At 32.7% G+C, this 16,158-nt stretch overlaps 1 protein-coding gene across 1 annotated transcript in view; it reads right to left on the minus strand.

Annotated features, from left to right (window-relative positions):
- Window positions 1–79: 79 nt before the first annotated feature.
- LOC139687131 (4'-phosphopantetheine phosphatase) overlaps window positions 80–16,158 on the minus strand; it is a 53,119-nt gene continuing 37,040 nt past the window's right edge. The window contains exons 12-15 of the mRNA XM_071584257.1: window positions 15,727–15,931; window positions 14,208–14,362; window positions 13,357–13,526; window positions 80–5,994 (exon numbers count right to left, since the gene is read on the minus strand). Of these exons, the coding sequence (XP_071440358.1) occupies window positions 5,760–5,994; window positions 13,357–13,526; window positions 14,208–14,362; window positions 15,727–15,931 (765 nt within the window). The 3' untranslated portion in view covers window positions 80–5,759. The remainder of the gene's footprint in view (window positions 5,995–13,356; window positions 13,527–14,207; window positions 14,363–15,726; window positions 15,932–16,158) is intronic.

Raw genomic sequence — 16,158 nt, forward strand, 5'->3', positions numbered from 1 at the left:
AGTTTCCATACACAGCATCTTACTCTTCTTTGACTTGCGTAGATGAATTGTTGTTCAAAAACAAATATTGAATAACAGCTCGATACTCAATTTTTTCTATTTTTACAAAATCATTTACAACGACTCAATCAAACAATTGTTAAACAATAACAGTGCGTCACAAGTGGCTGAAATTTGGGAGAATACCTTTCAATGCATTAGAAAGCAAAATCCCCAACTCTTGCAGAAGAGTGCTGCTATCTTCATACTGAAGTCAGAAACTTTTTAGACAACCTTTGTTGGCTGAGCAGCACAGCCTAGGTTCTCCGAGTCAAAACGTTTCTTCTACAATTAACCCATAATTGTTCAGATAAAAACAAATATAATTACTATCTGAGACAATGCTCCCCACAGACAAAATTTCACTGAAAATGGATGAATGTCACCGGGCAACCTAAGAGAAATACTAAACACAACAACTTGAAATGTTAATAAATCTGTATAAAATAGGTTAATTGAAAAATGAACCTTTTGAAAACCATTTATTCTATTTACAATAATCAAACAACATGTAAAATAATCAACAAACATGACCCAGTCCTGAGTACATCACTTACATTCACAGTGGCAGTGGCACAGTACTGGATTCACTCTTAAGTTACATCTGGTTTTGAGGTGATTTTATACTTGATGTGAGTCCTGCCCCTTTTTATTCCCTCCTGAGGTTGATACCCATTCAAAAGTACATATTCTTAATCTTATCACATTGAAATACATTTATTTCCTTGTGCACTGAGAATCACTGAGTTGATCATAATTCCACCAATACTAATATTTCAGTGGCATTCATTGAAACAAAGATAAAAAAATAAAATAATCATTAACCATTACGTCCTTCTGAGTAATTTTGAAAATGTTCACTGGTGTAAAAATATGACTCTGCCAATTTTTAACTTTAAATACATTTTTAAATTTTGTGAATGATTTTCTGCTGACTTTCAACACACTAAGTAGGAGCGAAAATTCATACACCATATATCACACAACAGCACAATAATATTTATGCCTGCTTCTTTCTTTATTAGTCTACTTACACTAATTTCCTTCCAACCTTTGCACTCCATGAATTTTGAAGAGGGCTATAACTGCAAGATTCTAAAAATACAAATATGTCATGAAAAAATTATTGGCTAGCTGTCTCTTCAAATGTCATTGCAATTTAGCATATATCTGTCTAAAGAAATGTTAGCAATATTATTAGGTCATGAGGATGATATCATAAAATCACCTGAAAGAGAAATTTATCAGTAAGCCAATACTAATAGTGGTATTAATATATCTGTCAGTTCAACTGCACTATGTGGGTTAATGAAAAATTAGGTAGGAAAAAATAATAGAGGGAAATGAAGCCTTGTGTCAGCATTGACCTATTCTTACGAAAGGGATTCATAGCATAAAATCTTATTAAATGGCCATAGCCCTATTTTAATGCATATCCAAAGTAATCCTCAATGACAAAATACACAAATATACAACCACATGATGTAAGTTAGAAAAAAATGTAGAGCCCAAATTTAGATTTAGAGGATCTGCATCATTGATGGCTCAGCAGCAAAAATAAACTTAAAAATGCAGACAACCAATGGTCACTCTTATCCAGTCACAATTGTAATGATTAGCAGGGGACAACCTCAAAGAACTTAATGATAAAATTATGACTACAAAGTTTCCACATCCAAGTTTCCTCTTTGACTCAAAGCTAAATTCTTTTTATTTAAAATTGGCAGGTTTTGCATTCACCATATTATATACTCACACAGGTCTGAAACAGGGGCGTCATTTCAACTTTTTGTCAGGGGGAGGGGATGGGGGGGCAAGCCTACAGGAAAGACCTTATTGGGTTGTTGCTCCAATATTCCTCGGAAAATCAGAAATGGATGTTTTCCATTCATTTCCACTTTCCAAATACTAGTTTTTTACTTAATATTATAATTTACATTTCCTTCATCACTGTCAACATGACTTACTTGCAAAAGTTTTACACAAAAAACATCCAACAAGGATGGCAGGAGGGTGCAGTTGCCCTGTCTACCCTCAATGAAACTTGAGGTATTATTAAGCATGTATGACAATTTGAAACAAGTCCCATCTTCAAAATTGCCATTTTCATATTGTTTCCATAAAATACCATTATTGCTCCAGCAGCAGCATAGATTGGTAATGGTCACTCACTTGAAATGCCACATGGAACTCTTGAATATCTTAATAGAGCATTATTGGGAAATAAGAAAAGACACGATTAGCTTGAAGAATTACAAAAATATGCTATTAATATTATTCAAGAGAAAAGCCAAGGTAAATTGAGGATTCACAATATGGCTTGGCAACTACTCCAAGAAAGGAATAATTTTCCTTTCAGGAAAACTGCACCTATCAGAATCCCAATCAACAATTCCTTGTAAAAGGATACACAAAACTCTTCCAACATTTCATATAAGGATTTACTTGCTGCATAAACCAACCAAAGGCTTGTATTAATTTACTATCATCAGAGGATATATTTATCCAATCGCATCCTTCAGAAAGACCTAAACTTGATGATTCCATGCCACACTTTATTACTATACTCATAAAAATGCTAGGGATTGTTTGGGGCAACTGGAACAAATGTGCAGTTTTAGTAGTTTTGTATAACCTAAAAAATCTCAATTTGCAACAACATTAAAATTAACTTCCAATACCAATACGTGGCTTTCCTATTCTTTGTGTACAATGGATATACCAAGTACCACTATAGCTCAGTTGGAAATCTCCCAAAACTCAGAAAACATGTCCAATGCCATTCCTCGAACTCAAATGATCATCAAATGTGGATGAGTCACAAATCAAACTAAACAGTTGTATTATTATTTTTGCTAGAACATAAATGGATGAATGCCTGAGAATTATCACATGAAATTTGAGTACCTGTAAATTTTTAGCTAGCAGAAATAATCCCCCAATGCCAAGAGGTCTTCATAGGTTAAATGTTGAGATATATTTTCACTATAAAATTAAGAAATACACAATAAAATGGCTAATGAGTAGAATGAGACTGCTTTTTTCAGAAATTTTAAAAATGTTTACAGATTAACAAAAATAGATTACTTTCATCATTTCACTGTTTTATACAGGTGTTTCAACTCCAAATTTACAACATTGGGGTAAGAAGCCATTTTTAAATGATCTTTTAGAGAAAATATTACAAAAAATTGCAACAACATTTTTCCTAAAGCAGAGAGAACTAGAATGAAATTTATCTTCAAGCATTCATGCACAGTAAATATTTTACAATTGCAGAGGATCCTACAAGAAGAACTTCTACATTTGATATCTGATAAAGTGGGCTGGGACATGCATGCTCCAAGCAGTCAACCATTAAAAACTTGGGAACAGCAAAACCAGTGATTGACAACAGAATTTTTCAACACTTGCAACCAGGTTTCTTCAGTTTTATATTATTATTCATTTATGCATAATTTTGCTTGACTTTTCAGCGAAGTTGCACATTAGCTCATTTATGGCATTTGGCCTAATGGTCTTCAATTATGAGGATGATGTTAAAGCCCAAAGAAAGAACGAAAGACAAATTACATAAACATAAATCATTGGCCTCTTTCACCAAGCACTTCAGGAGAAATGTAGTCATTCCTTAAAAGTACGAATAATGAAATTAGCAACACTGCAGAGTTCCACCATGCAATCACAAACAAGAGCTTCTAAGAAAATGGTTTCTGCTAAGTCATGGATAAATTATTTCATTAGGAAAGGAAATAATACAGTAATTCCACCAAAAATCTTGATTCTATTACCTATGTTTCATCAATGAGTGGCATAACAAACTCAATGTCAGGTAAACCTCAGGCATTTGATGAAACCTAAGCAATTGAATAAATGTTACATATGAAATAAATAAGTATTACTTCATTTTAAAGGAGCTTCTAATTCCAGGGATCCTGCTGACATGTATGTATTTCATCAATCAATTCCAACACTCGCCAAATGCATTAGGTCCAAACAAATAAAGTGGCTTGCAGTGTAAAATGATGTTGTCGATTGTTCATAAATAACCACTCAAAATATTGAACAACCTGCCAGTGAGAAGGTAATTCAAATGACTAACTCATCTTTTTGATCACATCATAAAACTAACGATATAAAAGAGGTGGCCCGGGAAATATATTTTCTTATCCTAGCACTTGGCAATTGAAATGAATTGAGAATCACTGATCTAAGCTGCATGACTCACATGACTTTTTGAGATAACAACCTCCTGAGAAAAGTGGGTGATAAATAGTTAGAGCCGCCGATGCTACTACAGTACTGAATTTGAAACCTCATGTGTATTACTCCTTTCTAATTTGTCCTTGGAAACATTAAAACAATATTCCACACTATTTTGTCTATTATATGAATCTCAATTAATGATGTTTTAATGCTTCTTTTTTATATCAGGGTGGATACACTCCAGATGAAAGAATTTATTTGTCATTTAAAGGCTTTCAGGGCATATGTAAACATTTTAAGGTAGAAGTAATAGCAAATTTAAAATTGGATAAATTATATCACAAGGCACTCCATTGTCTGATGACTATCACCTGTAATACATTAAGATTCATACAGAAGAAGATGTAAGTCGCATTGTGTAAGACTACATACCAGCTTTGTGAAAGATCACTAACAACTAAAATTTACAAATCACAGCTTTGATTCTTCTTTTAGCATTTTACTACAAACACACTTTAGATAAGTATCAATGTATATGAGAGATAATTTTCAATTGCCTTTTCTAGTTTTCCTATATTTCCCAAACTAGTAAAAACCCTCGGCTCCATCAAATTTTGACCCCTTTGAGTTTATCCAACTTAATTTAAACTTAACGCAAATTGAAAATTGTGATAAAATAAAGGTTATGGAAATAATATTATCATGCATTTTAATCACCTTAGTTAAACTGATAAATTGTTCACTGCAGTGTGACTAGTGAAAAACATTGCTGAATATTTTTCAGCATAAAATGTAGTGCCTCATTTACAAATAAATAAGAAGCAACTGTTTGTCGTACAATGCCTGAAATTCCTTTCTTAGAGTAAAAGCATATATTTTACAATGACTGTATGGGAATTACAGGAAGGAACATTTTCAGGTGCATTTATGACTGGTAACTTTTCATGGACATGTCTTTTATTTACATAGTTTGACTTTAGAACTTCAATCCTGATTAAAGCAATTTGGCACAATTCAGATGCAAAATTGATAAAATTTGCAAGATTGAATTATGAACAACCCATTAACAAACTTTTTGGCTGAATGGTGGCAAGTTTGTACTGATTTTATATTAAATCAGCAATTACATTCAATACACAAGAACATGATCATCTTACACATACTGAAGACTATTTAAGAAAACAGTTAATAAAATTCACTGTAATCACTCTAAAAAAATTATAAAGGAAATATAATTTCACTTAAAAATCACCATTTTTAAATATATTTTAGAGAAAAATATCACTCATAAATTTAACATAAATATCTTTATCTAAACATGAACAAATACGAGGGAGCTCATTTCTGTTTACTGGTAAGAAAAATGCTCACCTCATAGCACAAATTTAAAAATATGTACTATGGCCAATAAGACTATTAAAAGTAAAGAGTGTATAATACTATTGGAGAATTATGATCACTTCAGTATTTTTCACAACTTCTCATAATATAAATCAGTGTCTAATTACCTGTTGCTAGCAAACCTGGCCCCTTCTCTCTTTTGGGGCCTGTTCATATTTACACATTACAGAGAACATATCGCCTCCAAGTCTTTTGGCTAACCAGCGATTTTTTACTACTGCCACTTTTAGGCTCTCACACACAAACACAGCATCAAGGTTTGTGTGAATCGAACGTCCCATCCCTTCGATAATCACCAGGTCTACTTTGTGGCTCACCATAGCATCTGCTAATTTCCGACTTATTCGACTGTAAAATGGAAAGAGGAATCATTAATGAGCTACAGGGAACAGAAAAATGCCACTATAAAATATATACAATCTACCCCATTTCATTTTTGTAAACATCATCATTTTCAAGAAATTACTTAAAATCAACAAAAGGTGATTTATGGCAAGAAGAGCATTAAGCATTTTGTAATCCTGGTTTACCTATAATTTATTTCATTTTTTAATGCTGTTAACTTTATAATGATAAAATTAGAGAATTAAGATTTAAAACAATGATTTAGAAATTTGAAACCATGGTAGGATTTCCCTTAAGGTCCCCAGAGAAAGTGACATCTTAGTTTTCAATGTAACATAATAGCAAAACGTTTTAGACCAAGTACATAAACCACACTACATCATTTTACAATGATGCTGAATTTGCACCAAATTAAATAGAAAGAAGATATAACAGCTATAACAAGAAATAATCAATTTAAACCAACAAAAACCTCACACTTCTCTCACATTCATTTCCCCATTGGGGCAATTAAGCACTCAAATTCTAATTTACATGGGATTGGGATGTGTGGTTGTTCCTATCTTTGTTTGTAGCAATAACTAAAGGGTAATGATGAAACTATTACAACAAGTCCTTGATACACATAACTTTTGTATAATGTACATCCTGGATAGTGACACCATTGTCAGTAGTCTTTCTTATATGCCCATATAACTATATCTATTTAAAAATTCAAAAATATGCCATGAACATACGTATTTTACTAGTTATCCTCTTCATGATGCATTCTTGTCTATTTTACCACACATGGGTCATTCAATAATCCCTTAGAAAATCTAAGATATAGCACTTTTAGTATAGGAAAAGGTTTGCTATCAGTAAGCCTCAGACCTCACTGGACAGCTGTTTAAGTTTCAGCTACATCCATCATGTGGTTTCATTTTCATAGTCGATTGAAGCAACAAATTTTTGTTTATTTTCAAAATGGGAAAAAATTCATTTTGGGCAGAAATGAAACACTTCTGTTTAAAGGTTTAGCACTGAAAGAGATCAAAGGAGAGTTGGATGAAATTCATGGCACATTTGCTCCAGTGCTAGCAACTGTTTACAATTGGATAAATGAGCCAAAACATGGCCGTACATCCGAAAATGATGAATACCATTCAAGACATTCAGCGGAAGTGACTTCCTCTGAAATGATTGACAAAATCCACAATGTTGCTATGAGTGATTGAAAAATCAAAGTTTGTGAAATAGTTGAAGCCACAAGCATATCACAATGTACAGTGTTTTAAATTCTGTACAAAAATTGTGTGTGATATAGGTCCAGGCAAGATGGGGGCCACGTTTTCTCTTGATGGAAAATAAAAGCAATTATTTGATCAATTGGGAGACTGGTTTGTCACTTCTCTGTCACAATCCTGATGAGTTTCTGCATCAATACATAACTATGGAAGAACCATGGATACTGCTATACATCTGATATGAAGGAATGGTCAAAATGGAGTGTTTCTTACTGCTACCCAACTCCACAGAAGGCTGAGACAAATTGGCTGACAAGGCGATGGCCATGGTTTTTTGGGATGCATGCAGAATCATCTACATTGATTACTGGCAAAAAGTCCAAATGATTAATGGATAGTATTATGCCATTACTGCACCAGTTGAGGGAAGAAATCAAGACAAAAGTCCTCATTTGGCCAAAAAAAAATTCTCTGCCATCAAGACAATACACATGTGAACACCTAAACAGTTTCTATGGTAAATATTGTGAATTAAAATTCAAATAAAGGCAACATCCAATGTAGTCACCAGATTTTGCCCCCAAAGACTTGGTTTATTTCCAAAATAGAAATAAATTGTTAAGCAGAAAATGGTCCACTTGCAACAAAGTATTCATCATCAACAAAGATGCCTATTTTGAGTACCTACCAGATTCTTACAATTTGGACAGCTTAAAAAAGTTGGACATGTGCTGGGAAAAGTGCATCAAGTCAAAAGGAGATTACAGTGGAAGATTGCTTGAAGAGCACCTCGCATAGAGAGTAAGTTGCATAACAAGCGACAATATTTTGCTTGAAAATGACTCTCAAAATGAGTGAAGTTTCTAATAAGGAGAGAAGATGGGAACTCCCCGAATGATTACACGACTGCTACTTCAGTTTGTGTTTAGCACTCATTCCACTAGCAACTTTAAGTCTACACATTTAACTACAGTTTAAGTTTAACACATTTTTCCAAACTTATGTTCAGACATATTGTGATATTATTGAGTAAAGTTTATTAATATTTTGTGAAGAGTTTTAAAAATTCCAAATGAAAATTCCTCTACAAGAAATCTATGAGAGTATAAAAATATAAAAGAGGAGAAAGAAAAAGTAAAATCATTGAAAAGCACGAGCATGGTGTGAGTACAACTGATCTAACATGCATAATCAATCAGTCTAAATCAACAATTTGCATTTTCTTCAAGAGTAAGGAGAAGATTAAGGAGATAGATGCTTCAAAGAGAGTGAAAAGAATAAATATGCAATCGTTACAAAACCTCAACAATGTTGAAAGATTGCTTCAAAAAATGGATAAATAAAGAGAAATTGCAAAGTGACACTATTAATGAGAATATCATTTACGAGAAGGCAAGAGTGAATTTTGTCAACCTCTTTAAGAAGACGCCAGGATCAATAACTGTCATCCATGCCATTGTGAGGCATGATGGAGCAGCAAGCTCTGATTCAATAGAGAACTTCATTGGTGCCTTCAAGAAGATTGTTCAGTCTAAGGATTACCCTGCCATAACAGGTTTTCAATTGAGAAAAGATGGGTATTTTCTGGAACAATATGCTAGAGTGAACCTATATTTGTATACATGATAGTTGAGGAAAATGCATTACCTGGCTACAAGCTAATGAAACACCATATTGAGCTGCTAATTTCCACCAAAGCAAGCAGCAATTTGAAAATTAAACCCCAGCTTGTTTACCATTCAGAAAGTTCACAAGTCTTCAAGAGGTGCTAATTCCCAAACAGCAGGATAAATGTGATGTGGAGGTCATGGGGAAACTGTTGAATTACACAATAATAATGCAACGTCATTTTAAAAATATTTTAGAATCTTTGGCAAAAACAAAGGACTATATATAGTTTTCTAGCAAAAAGGAATTAGGTACATATCATAAATAATAAACTATTTATTTCAATTATTTTTTTTAACAAATCGAGTTTGTATTCCCAGCTTCTTCATTCCACGACAGTGTCGATTGATAAAGATGAATATGATCCACAATCTTAAACAATATATGTGTATATATACTTTTCATTGAATAAACCTTGCATATAATTAATTTTCTAGGATGGAATTTATTCTTATTTTACAATATTTTTCCCCAAAAAATGGTTTCACTTAATGGGTGTTTTGCTCTACAAGAATAATTGCGGAACAATTTATGCTCATTGTGTAAGGTTCCACTGTCTATTGAAAAATAACTACTGAACATAATTTGTTTTCCTTTTCAATTCTGTCCTAAGGATTTCTTGAATGACCCACAAAACTCTTCTCACACCTAATAGTGTAAAAAATAGTCAAATTGCATTACCATACTACCTTGATCAAAAAGTTCCCGGAATAACCACCGTGTGGCGCTCCCATCGTTCCGATTTGAGTTCTGTTTTTTTTGTTAAATTGGTACATCTGTTGTTGATATTCCCTTTAAATCTTAGTGTCATAACTTGACATTTGCAAAAGTTACATAGCCAAGAGTACATCTATCTCTGTGTGTGTTGGCGATTTTTTACAATTGCAGAAATGGATTTAAATTTGCAACAACGAACTTGTATTAAATTTTGCGTAAAAACGGATTTAGTGGCGCACGGACGTTGGAAATGTTGGAAAAGTGTTTCGGCAACGATTCTCTAAAAAAAACGGTCGTTTACCAGTGGCACGAGCGGTTCAGAAGTGGTCGTGAGTCAATCGAAGATGATGAACGCAGTGGCAGACCATCGACATCGAAAGTCGGTGAAAAAATTGATAAAGTAAAAGAAATGTTGGTCAATAACCGCAAATTAACCATCAGAGAAATAGCGGAGGACTTGAACATTGCCTATGGATCCGCCCAAGACATTGTGGTTAATGATTTGGGTTTCCGTCGTGTAGCAGCAAAGTTGGTTCCAAAAGACCTCAATTTCATGCAAAAAAGAGACCGTGTTGACGTCGCAAAAGACATGATTTGCGAGTCTGAATCCGATCCCACATTCATCAAAAGGATCATTACTGGAGACGAGACGTGGGTTTATGAGTACGACACGCAATCCAGACATCAGGCAAGTGAATGGCGTTCACCAAATGAGCCGAGACCAAAAAAACCACGTCGTTTTCAGTCAAAAAAGAAGGCAATGCTGACGGTTTTCATGGATTACAACGGTGTAGTGCATCATGAATTTTTGCCAGAAGGCCAGACAGTAAACAAAGAGTATTATTTGGGCGTTATGAGACGTTTGCGTGAAGCAATTCGCCGAAAGAGACCAGAAATGTGGGCAGAAAACTCGTGGATTTTGCACCATGATAACGCACCGTCGCACAGTGCTATCATTATTCGTAATTTTTTGACGAAAAATGCAACAAATACCATCCAACAGCCACCGAATTCACCTGATTTGGCTCCCTGTGACTTCTTTCTGTTCAATCGAGTTAAAAAACCATTACGGGGAACGCGTTTTAGCAGCCGAGAGGAAGTAATGGAAAAATCGCAGGAAGCACTGATGGACATACCGAAAACCGAATATAAAAAATGTTTCGAGGATTGGATCAAGCGCTGGCATAAGTGTGTTGCAGTCGATGGGGATTACTTTGAAGGGGACAATATAGATTTAGATGAATAAACTTGTATTTTTAATTTTCTGAATAAATTCCGGGAAATTTTTGATCAAGGTAGTATATGATCACCCACTTTGGAAAAAAAATTTACTGAGACAAATCTGAGAGACATTCCTTATGGAACTTTTACTGGGTGTATTAATGGCCATTTTACGCAAGCTAGATACATATTCCTAGTGGATTGTTTCAATGTATTAGAAAAAGGTCAGAGAGAGAGAGAGATTGACATTTAAGCCAACAAACATCTCCAACCTCTCCCTTCCTGTCAATCCACAAAGAAGATCGACCATCATTATTGAAGAACTACGTGTTACACTAAGAATATTAAAATGCAAATATTTCATTCATCTACAAGACACATAGACACTATCGGGGAAGAATTTCAGGCATTCAACTTTCTCTTATCAATAGAGTGTTTCTTAAGGGGAATCATTAAGACCTTATTGCAGCCTGTGTTCAAACATGCTCATACCTGATTACTTAAATTCATCCATCAGATGGTACTTGGCAAAGTGGACGATGATAGAGGCAGGGAAGGCTGAAGAGAAAGCCAACATAAAATATTGTGCGCAGTACCTAGTAGAGTTATGAATTTTCATAACTATCGATTTCAAAATACCTCAGTAAAAATTCAGTAAGTCAAATTATATTTAAAGAGAATTGTAACCTAAAACTGCAGAATTGGTCACACACATGCAACCTTTCTTGAACTTTGAATTCCTGCATAGAAAATAAAAATTAAATTTACTAGTGCTTGTGTGTATTATCAAGAATAAATGAGCATTACCCCTGACTATGAACATTTTCATGCATATTTACTATTATTAAGGCATGCAAAGAAAATATTAATTCAAAAGATCATGTATTTTGAAATAATGGCACATATATTCTGCCTCCTGGTCCATGGAGAATATCTAGGAACTTAAAACACACACACCTGATAGTAATAGTTAAGAGATTCATTTAGAAAAACACTAATATTTTATGCATATTGTCTCCTCGTATTCATTGTTTTAAACTGAGACAGTTGATGGAAGAATGGTGAGATAAGTTTGTGTCATTTTAAATATCTAAATAGGAGATAGGACATGGACAGCATAATCTCACTGCATGCTCACAACACATACAAGTTTCAGACAAATTTATAGCTAGCTTGATGAATTGTCGACCTATTTTATATCAACTGTTATAGAATATTATAAAAATAAACTTACAGCACTTATAATCTTACCTCCATGGAATACCAGAAGTAAAAAATAGGTGACTTTTAATGGAAAATTTTAGTAAATTACAAATGACAAATAAAAGCAATCTAAATTCATTCTCTGCATATTACAGTAAGTGAAAATCTAACAGCAGACATTGTACTAACCCATAAATTTTATAGCAAATGGTCTGTTGGAATTATATGAGTACATTTGAAAAATATGAATTTAAGTAGGTACTGATATACGATGCAAATGGTATCATAAAAGTGGTCATGTACTTGGTTTAACTTGAAATTAGTGAACATTTCGCAGTTTGACTATTGGCCATCCAGGTGAGCAACTTTATTGTGACCATGCCGAAAATTTTAAAGCACTTGAGATTGAACCTTCATAGAAGTTTCAACCAATTGTCACATTTAGAACTTGTATATTCAATAGAACTTCAGAAAAATAGCACTTAAATAGAATGTAAATATAATTACCACTTTGTGAATATGTATTGACTTGTGATAGGTTGATCAGAGTATGGTAATTTTGGGCATCTTTTACCTACTACCCGTGAAATATGTTTGTAGGAGTAACATTTATACATGCACTTTAAGTGTCTATTAGCATGCTATTCCAAATTTTGCAATTGATTAAATTCTAAGAAGACTTTGGATACATGAAGAATAAATTTCACCCACCCATGCAAAGCTTATGACTATAACTTTTGTCACTATAGCACAACAGCGAACAAACCTATTTACTATTATAGTACTACTTAATTAGCCTCATTAACCAGTCAAAATAACATTTAAGTCAAAACTATCAGCCTAAAAAAATGTAATTAATTATAATTCTACAAAAGTCCATCCATCAAGCAAAATATTTTTTTGAACGTGACTAATACACATGCCAATATTGCATAAGGATACAAAAGCAAAAGAGTTAGAGGCTGCCAACTCTATGTTATATGACATAAGTATAAATAGAGTATATATGTATCAGAGATAAACGAGTTTACACAAAAGTCAAAATATCATCAATCTTAGAGGGAGGCAGGGAACTGGCTGTGGGACTTTTCCCTGGAGAATTTGGCACTGCTGTCTAGTGACTCATGTAATTTCAAAAATGTAAGCCAATTTAAATATGGGAAGTTTCAGAGTTAGTGGAAGAACATTTTTCCCCCAAGACTTCCCATTTTTACTTATCTTTCTGACTGTAAAATAAGCTTTTTCATACCTAATTAACTTTATACTCTGTTAAATAACTGTAAAACTTCCCTCTGGTATAGTTTCTAAATAAATGTAAAAATAGGCTCACCTGAGATCAAGACATGGGCCAGCCTGTCCTGTTTCCATTCCTATTAGTCTCCCTTCAGCTAATGCAGTCTTAATTATGTTACATATGCTTCCAGCTTGCTTAAGTATCATTAAAAGTTCAGTAAAAGTCACATCATTAAGAGCAGGAGCAGAATTTGCACACAATATAACCTGTTTAAAGAAAATTATTTTAAATACCCAGAAACATGAGTAGCTAGAAAATAAAAAGAAATGACAAACATAAAAGGATAATATATAAGATGAGTCGATATCATTAACACAAGAATGATTAGCCAATTTATAGATAAGTCTATATCAGACCTGACAGGTTGGAGAAATAATGCTAACCATCAAAGCTAATTAAAATATTTTAAAACTTTTTAGATTTTAATTTTCTATCACTTGAATCTCTGCCCTACCTTCTTGAATAAAATACTAAAACTCCCACCTATCCATTCACATTCAAGAATGTTCCTCATTGAACTTTCTCACTAAAATTAAACAAAAATACTCTATAAGAAACATTTGAATGCACTCAGAAAATAATTTATATACATAAATAATGTATCCTAGAGATTGATTATTGTGCAATCTAAAATCTACAAAATTATGGAATGACCGAGGACACTTTGGTTTGAACCAATTTGGTTGGAATCAATTTTCTGGAATTCTCATTTATATTGCTCTTATTTTAAAATGAATTAGAAAGCGAGGCTCAGAATGAGTACTTGAGATTGATGAATACTAAAGGATGTAAACTATATGATGAAGTACATATTATAAAACCTATCACTTTATATGAAAATATGTACGATTAAAAAATTCTAATAATCTCAGATTAACTTTTCTTACCTTGGTTTTTCTTTTGAGCAGTTCTCTGGCTAATGGTAAGACACCTAGTACTATATCTACTCCACTATTGTCAACAAATATTGCAGCACAGTTGTGGGGTGGACCTTTGATTCTCTCTATCCATGCATCCAAATTATCAACCATCCATGGGCGTTCTTCAAGAATTCAAGTTTTCAGCAAATTATTAATGAAAGAAGCAAAAGAAAATAAAATCCATTACATTTCAAAGACGTTCCTCCTTTCAAATAGGTAATATTACACAGTAAAAATCCAACTGCAGTTGGTTGGGCAATATTGACTACAAGTAACAATAAAATTACAATTATCATCACCAAGAGATAGAAGTTATTAAAAATTGAAATTCTTTGACCACTACACTTGGCCTGTTCATTTACTCTCATTGAGTTCAGTGTTTCTAATCTAACTAATCTGCCTCCTTAAGGCACGTAAATGTTTGCATGAAGAAACCACATAAACCACAATTCCTGGAGCCAATCAAAATTATTGATAACATCATGCCACTAATACTATTTTGGAATGCTGGATAATGTCAAAGAGGCTGTGCCAAGATGCCAGAATGAAATCTCCATCCACACATACCAGGATACTGGAAATAAAATCAGTGTCCCAATGAATAAGGGAGCTATTCTAAAGAATTTCAGCAATATATACTTTGATTGGCAATTTTTCCATTTACTTTTGGCACAAGTCCTGTAGATCATAAAGTGAATAATTTATGAAACATCATCTATACCATGTCATTTATATATATATATATATATATATATATATATACATATAATTATACATACATATATATATATATATACATATATATATATACATACATATATATATATATACACATACATATACATATATATATATATACATACATATATATATATATACACATACATATATATATACACATACATATATATATATACATACATATATATATATACATACATATATATATATATATATACATACATATATATATATATATATATATATATATATATACACACACACACATATATATATATATATATATATATATATATATATATATATATATATATACACACACACACATATATATATATATATATATATATATATATATATATATATATACATATATTCATACATATATATATATATCTGGTGTATATAGAATCATAATGGGAATCAAACATGAAATTTACTTTTTATTGCTGACACATTCTCAATGTTTGCTTATTACTTTTTAATAGTTTCATTTCATAGTTCTAAATGAATTACATTGATTTCAATGCTAATATTTCTTAATACAAACAATACGGCTAAAAAATGAGAAGCCAAAGAAAAATTAAAAATAAACAAATAATGGGAAATGTGGGTTTACAATAATGAAACCTGGCAAAAATGTTTCCGTATTTAAATATCTATGTGAAAAAGGGATTAAGCCCCAGTTTGAAATGTCTAATCTGTACTCATTTTTAAACTCTACTTTATTTACAAAAAAGCTCACTTTCTAAATGATGGCTTGCTTCTTCTAGTCCAAAATCAGATGATTCCATGAGTTCAGCCACTTCCCTTGCACCCCAGTCAAAGACATTTCCTGCCAGAACCATTGTAATCAGTAATTCTTGTCTTTCTCTCCATTCTAGATTATCTACCTTTTGGAGGCAAGATGGTAATGCTGCAAAAGCCCTTTCATTTTCCTCTTGTTTTTGCTTATCAAATAATAATGGCAAGAAGTTTTAGATTAGTTCATTGTCAATTAAAAATATATTCTACAATTTTAATTGCAGTAACAATGACTCATAAATTAACAATTGAAAAATATGTTCTAGCACATAGAGAAGAGTAGATTCAGTAAAATGTATGCTTTAAAAAACCTTACCAGGCATAAAACTACTTAAAAGGGCAAAGTTGGCAAAAATTTGGGAATTAATATACA

Source organism: Hetaerina americana, unplaced genomic scaffold, assembly GCF_022747635.1.
Source record: "Hetaerina americana unplaced genomic scaffold, ioHetAmer1.1.p SCAF_17, whole genome shotgun sequence".
NCBI lineage: Eukaryota > Metazoa > Arthropoda > Insecta > Odonata > Calopterygidae > Hetaerina > Hetaerina americana.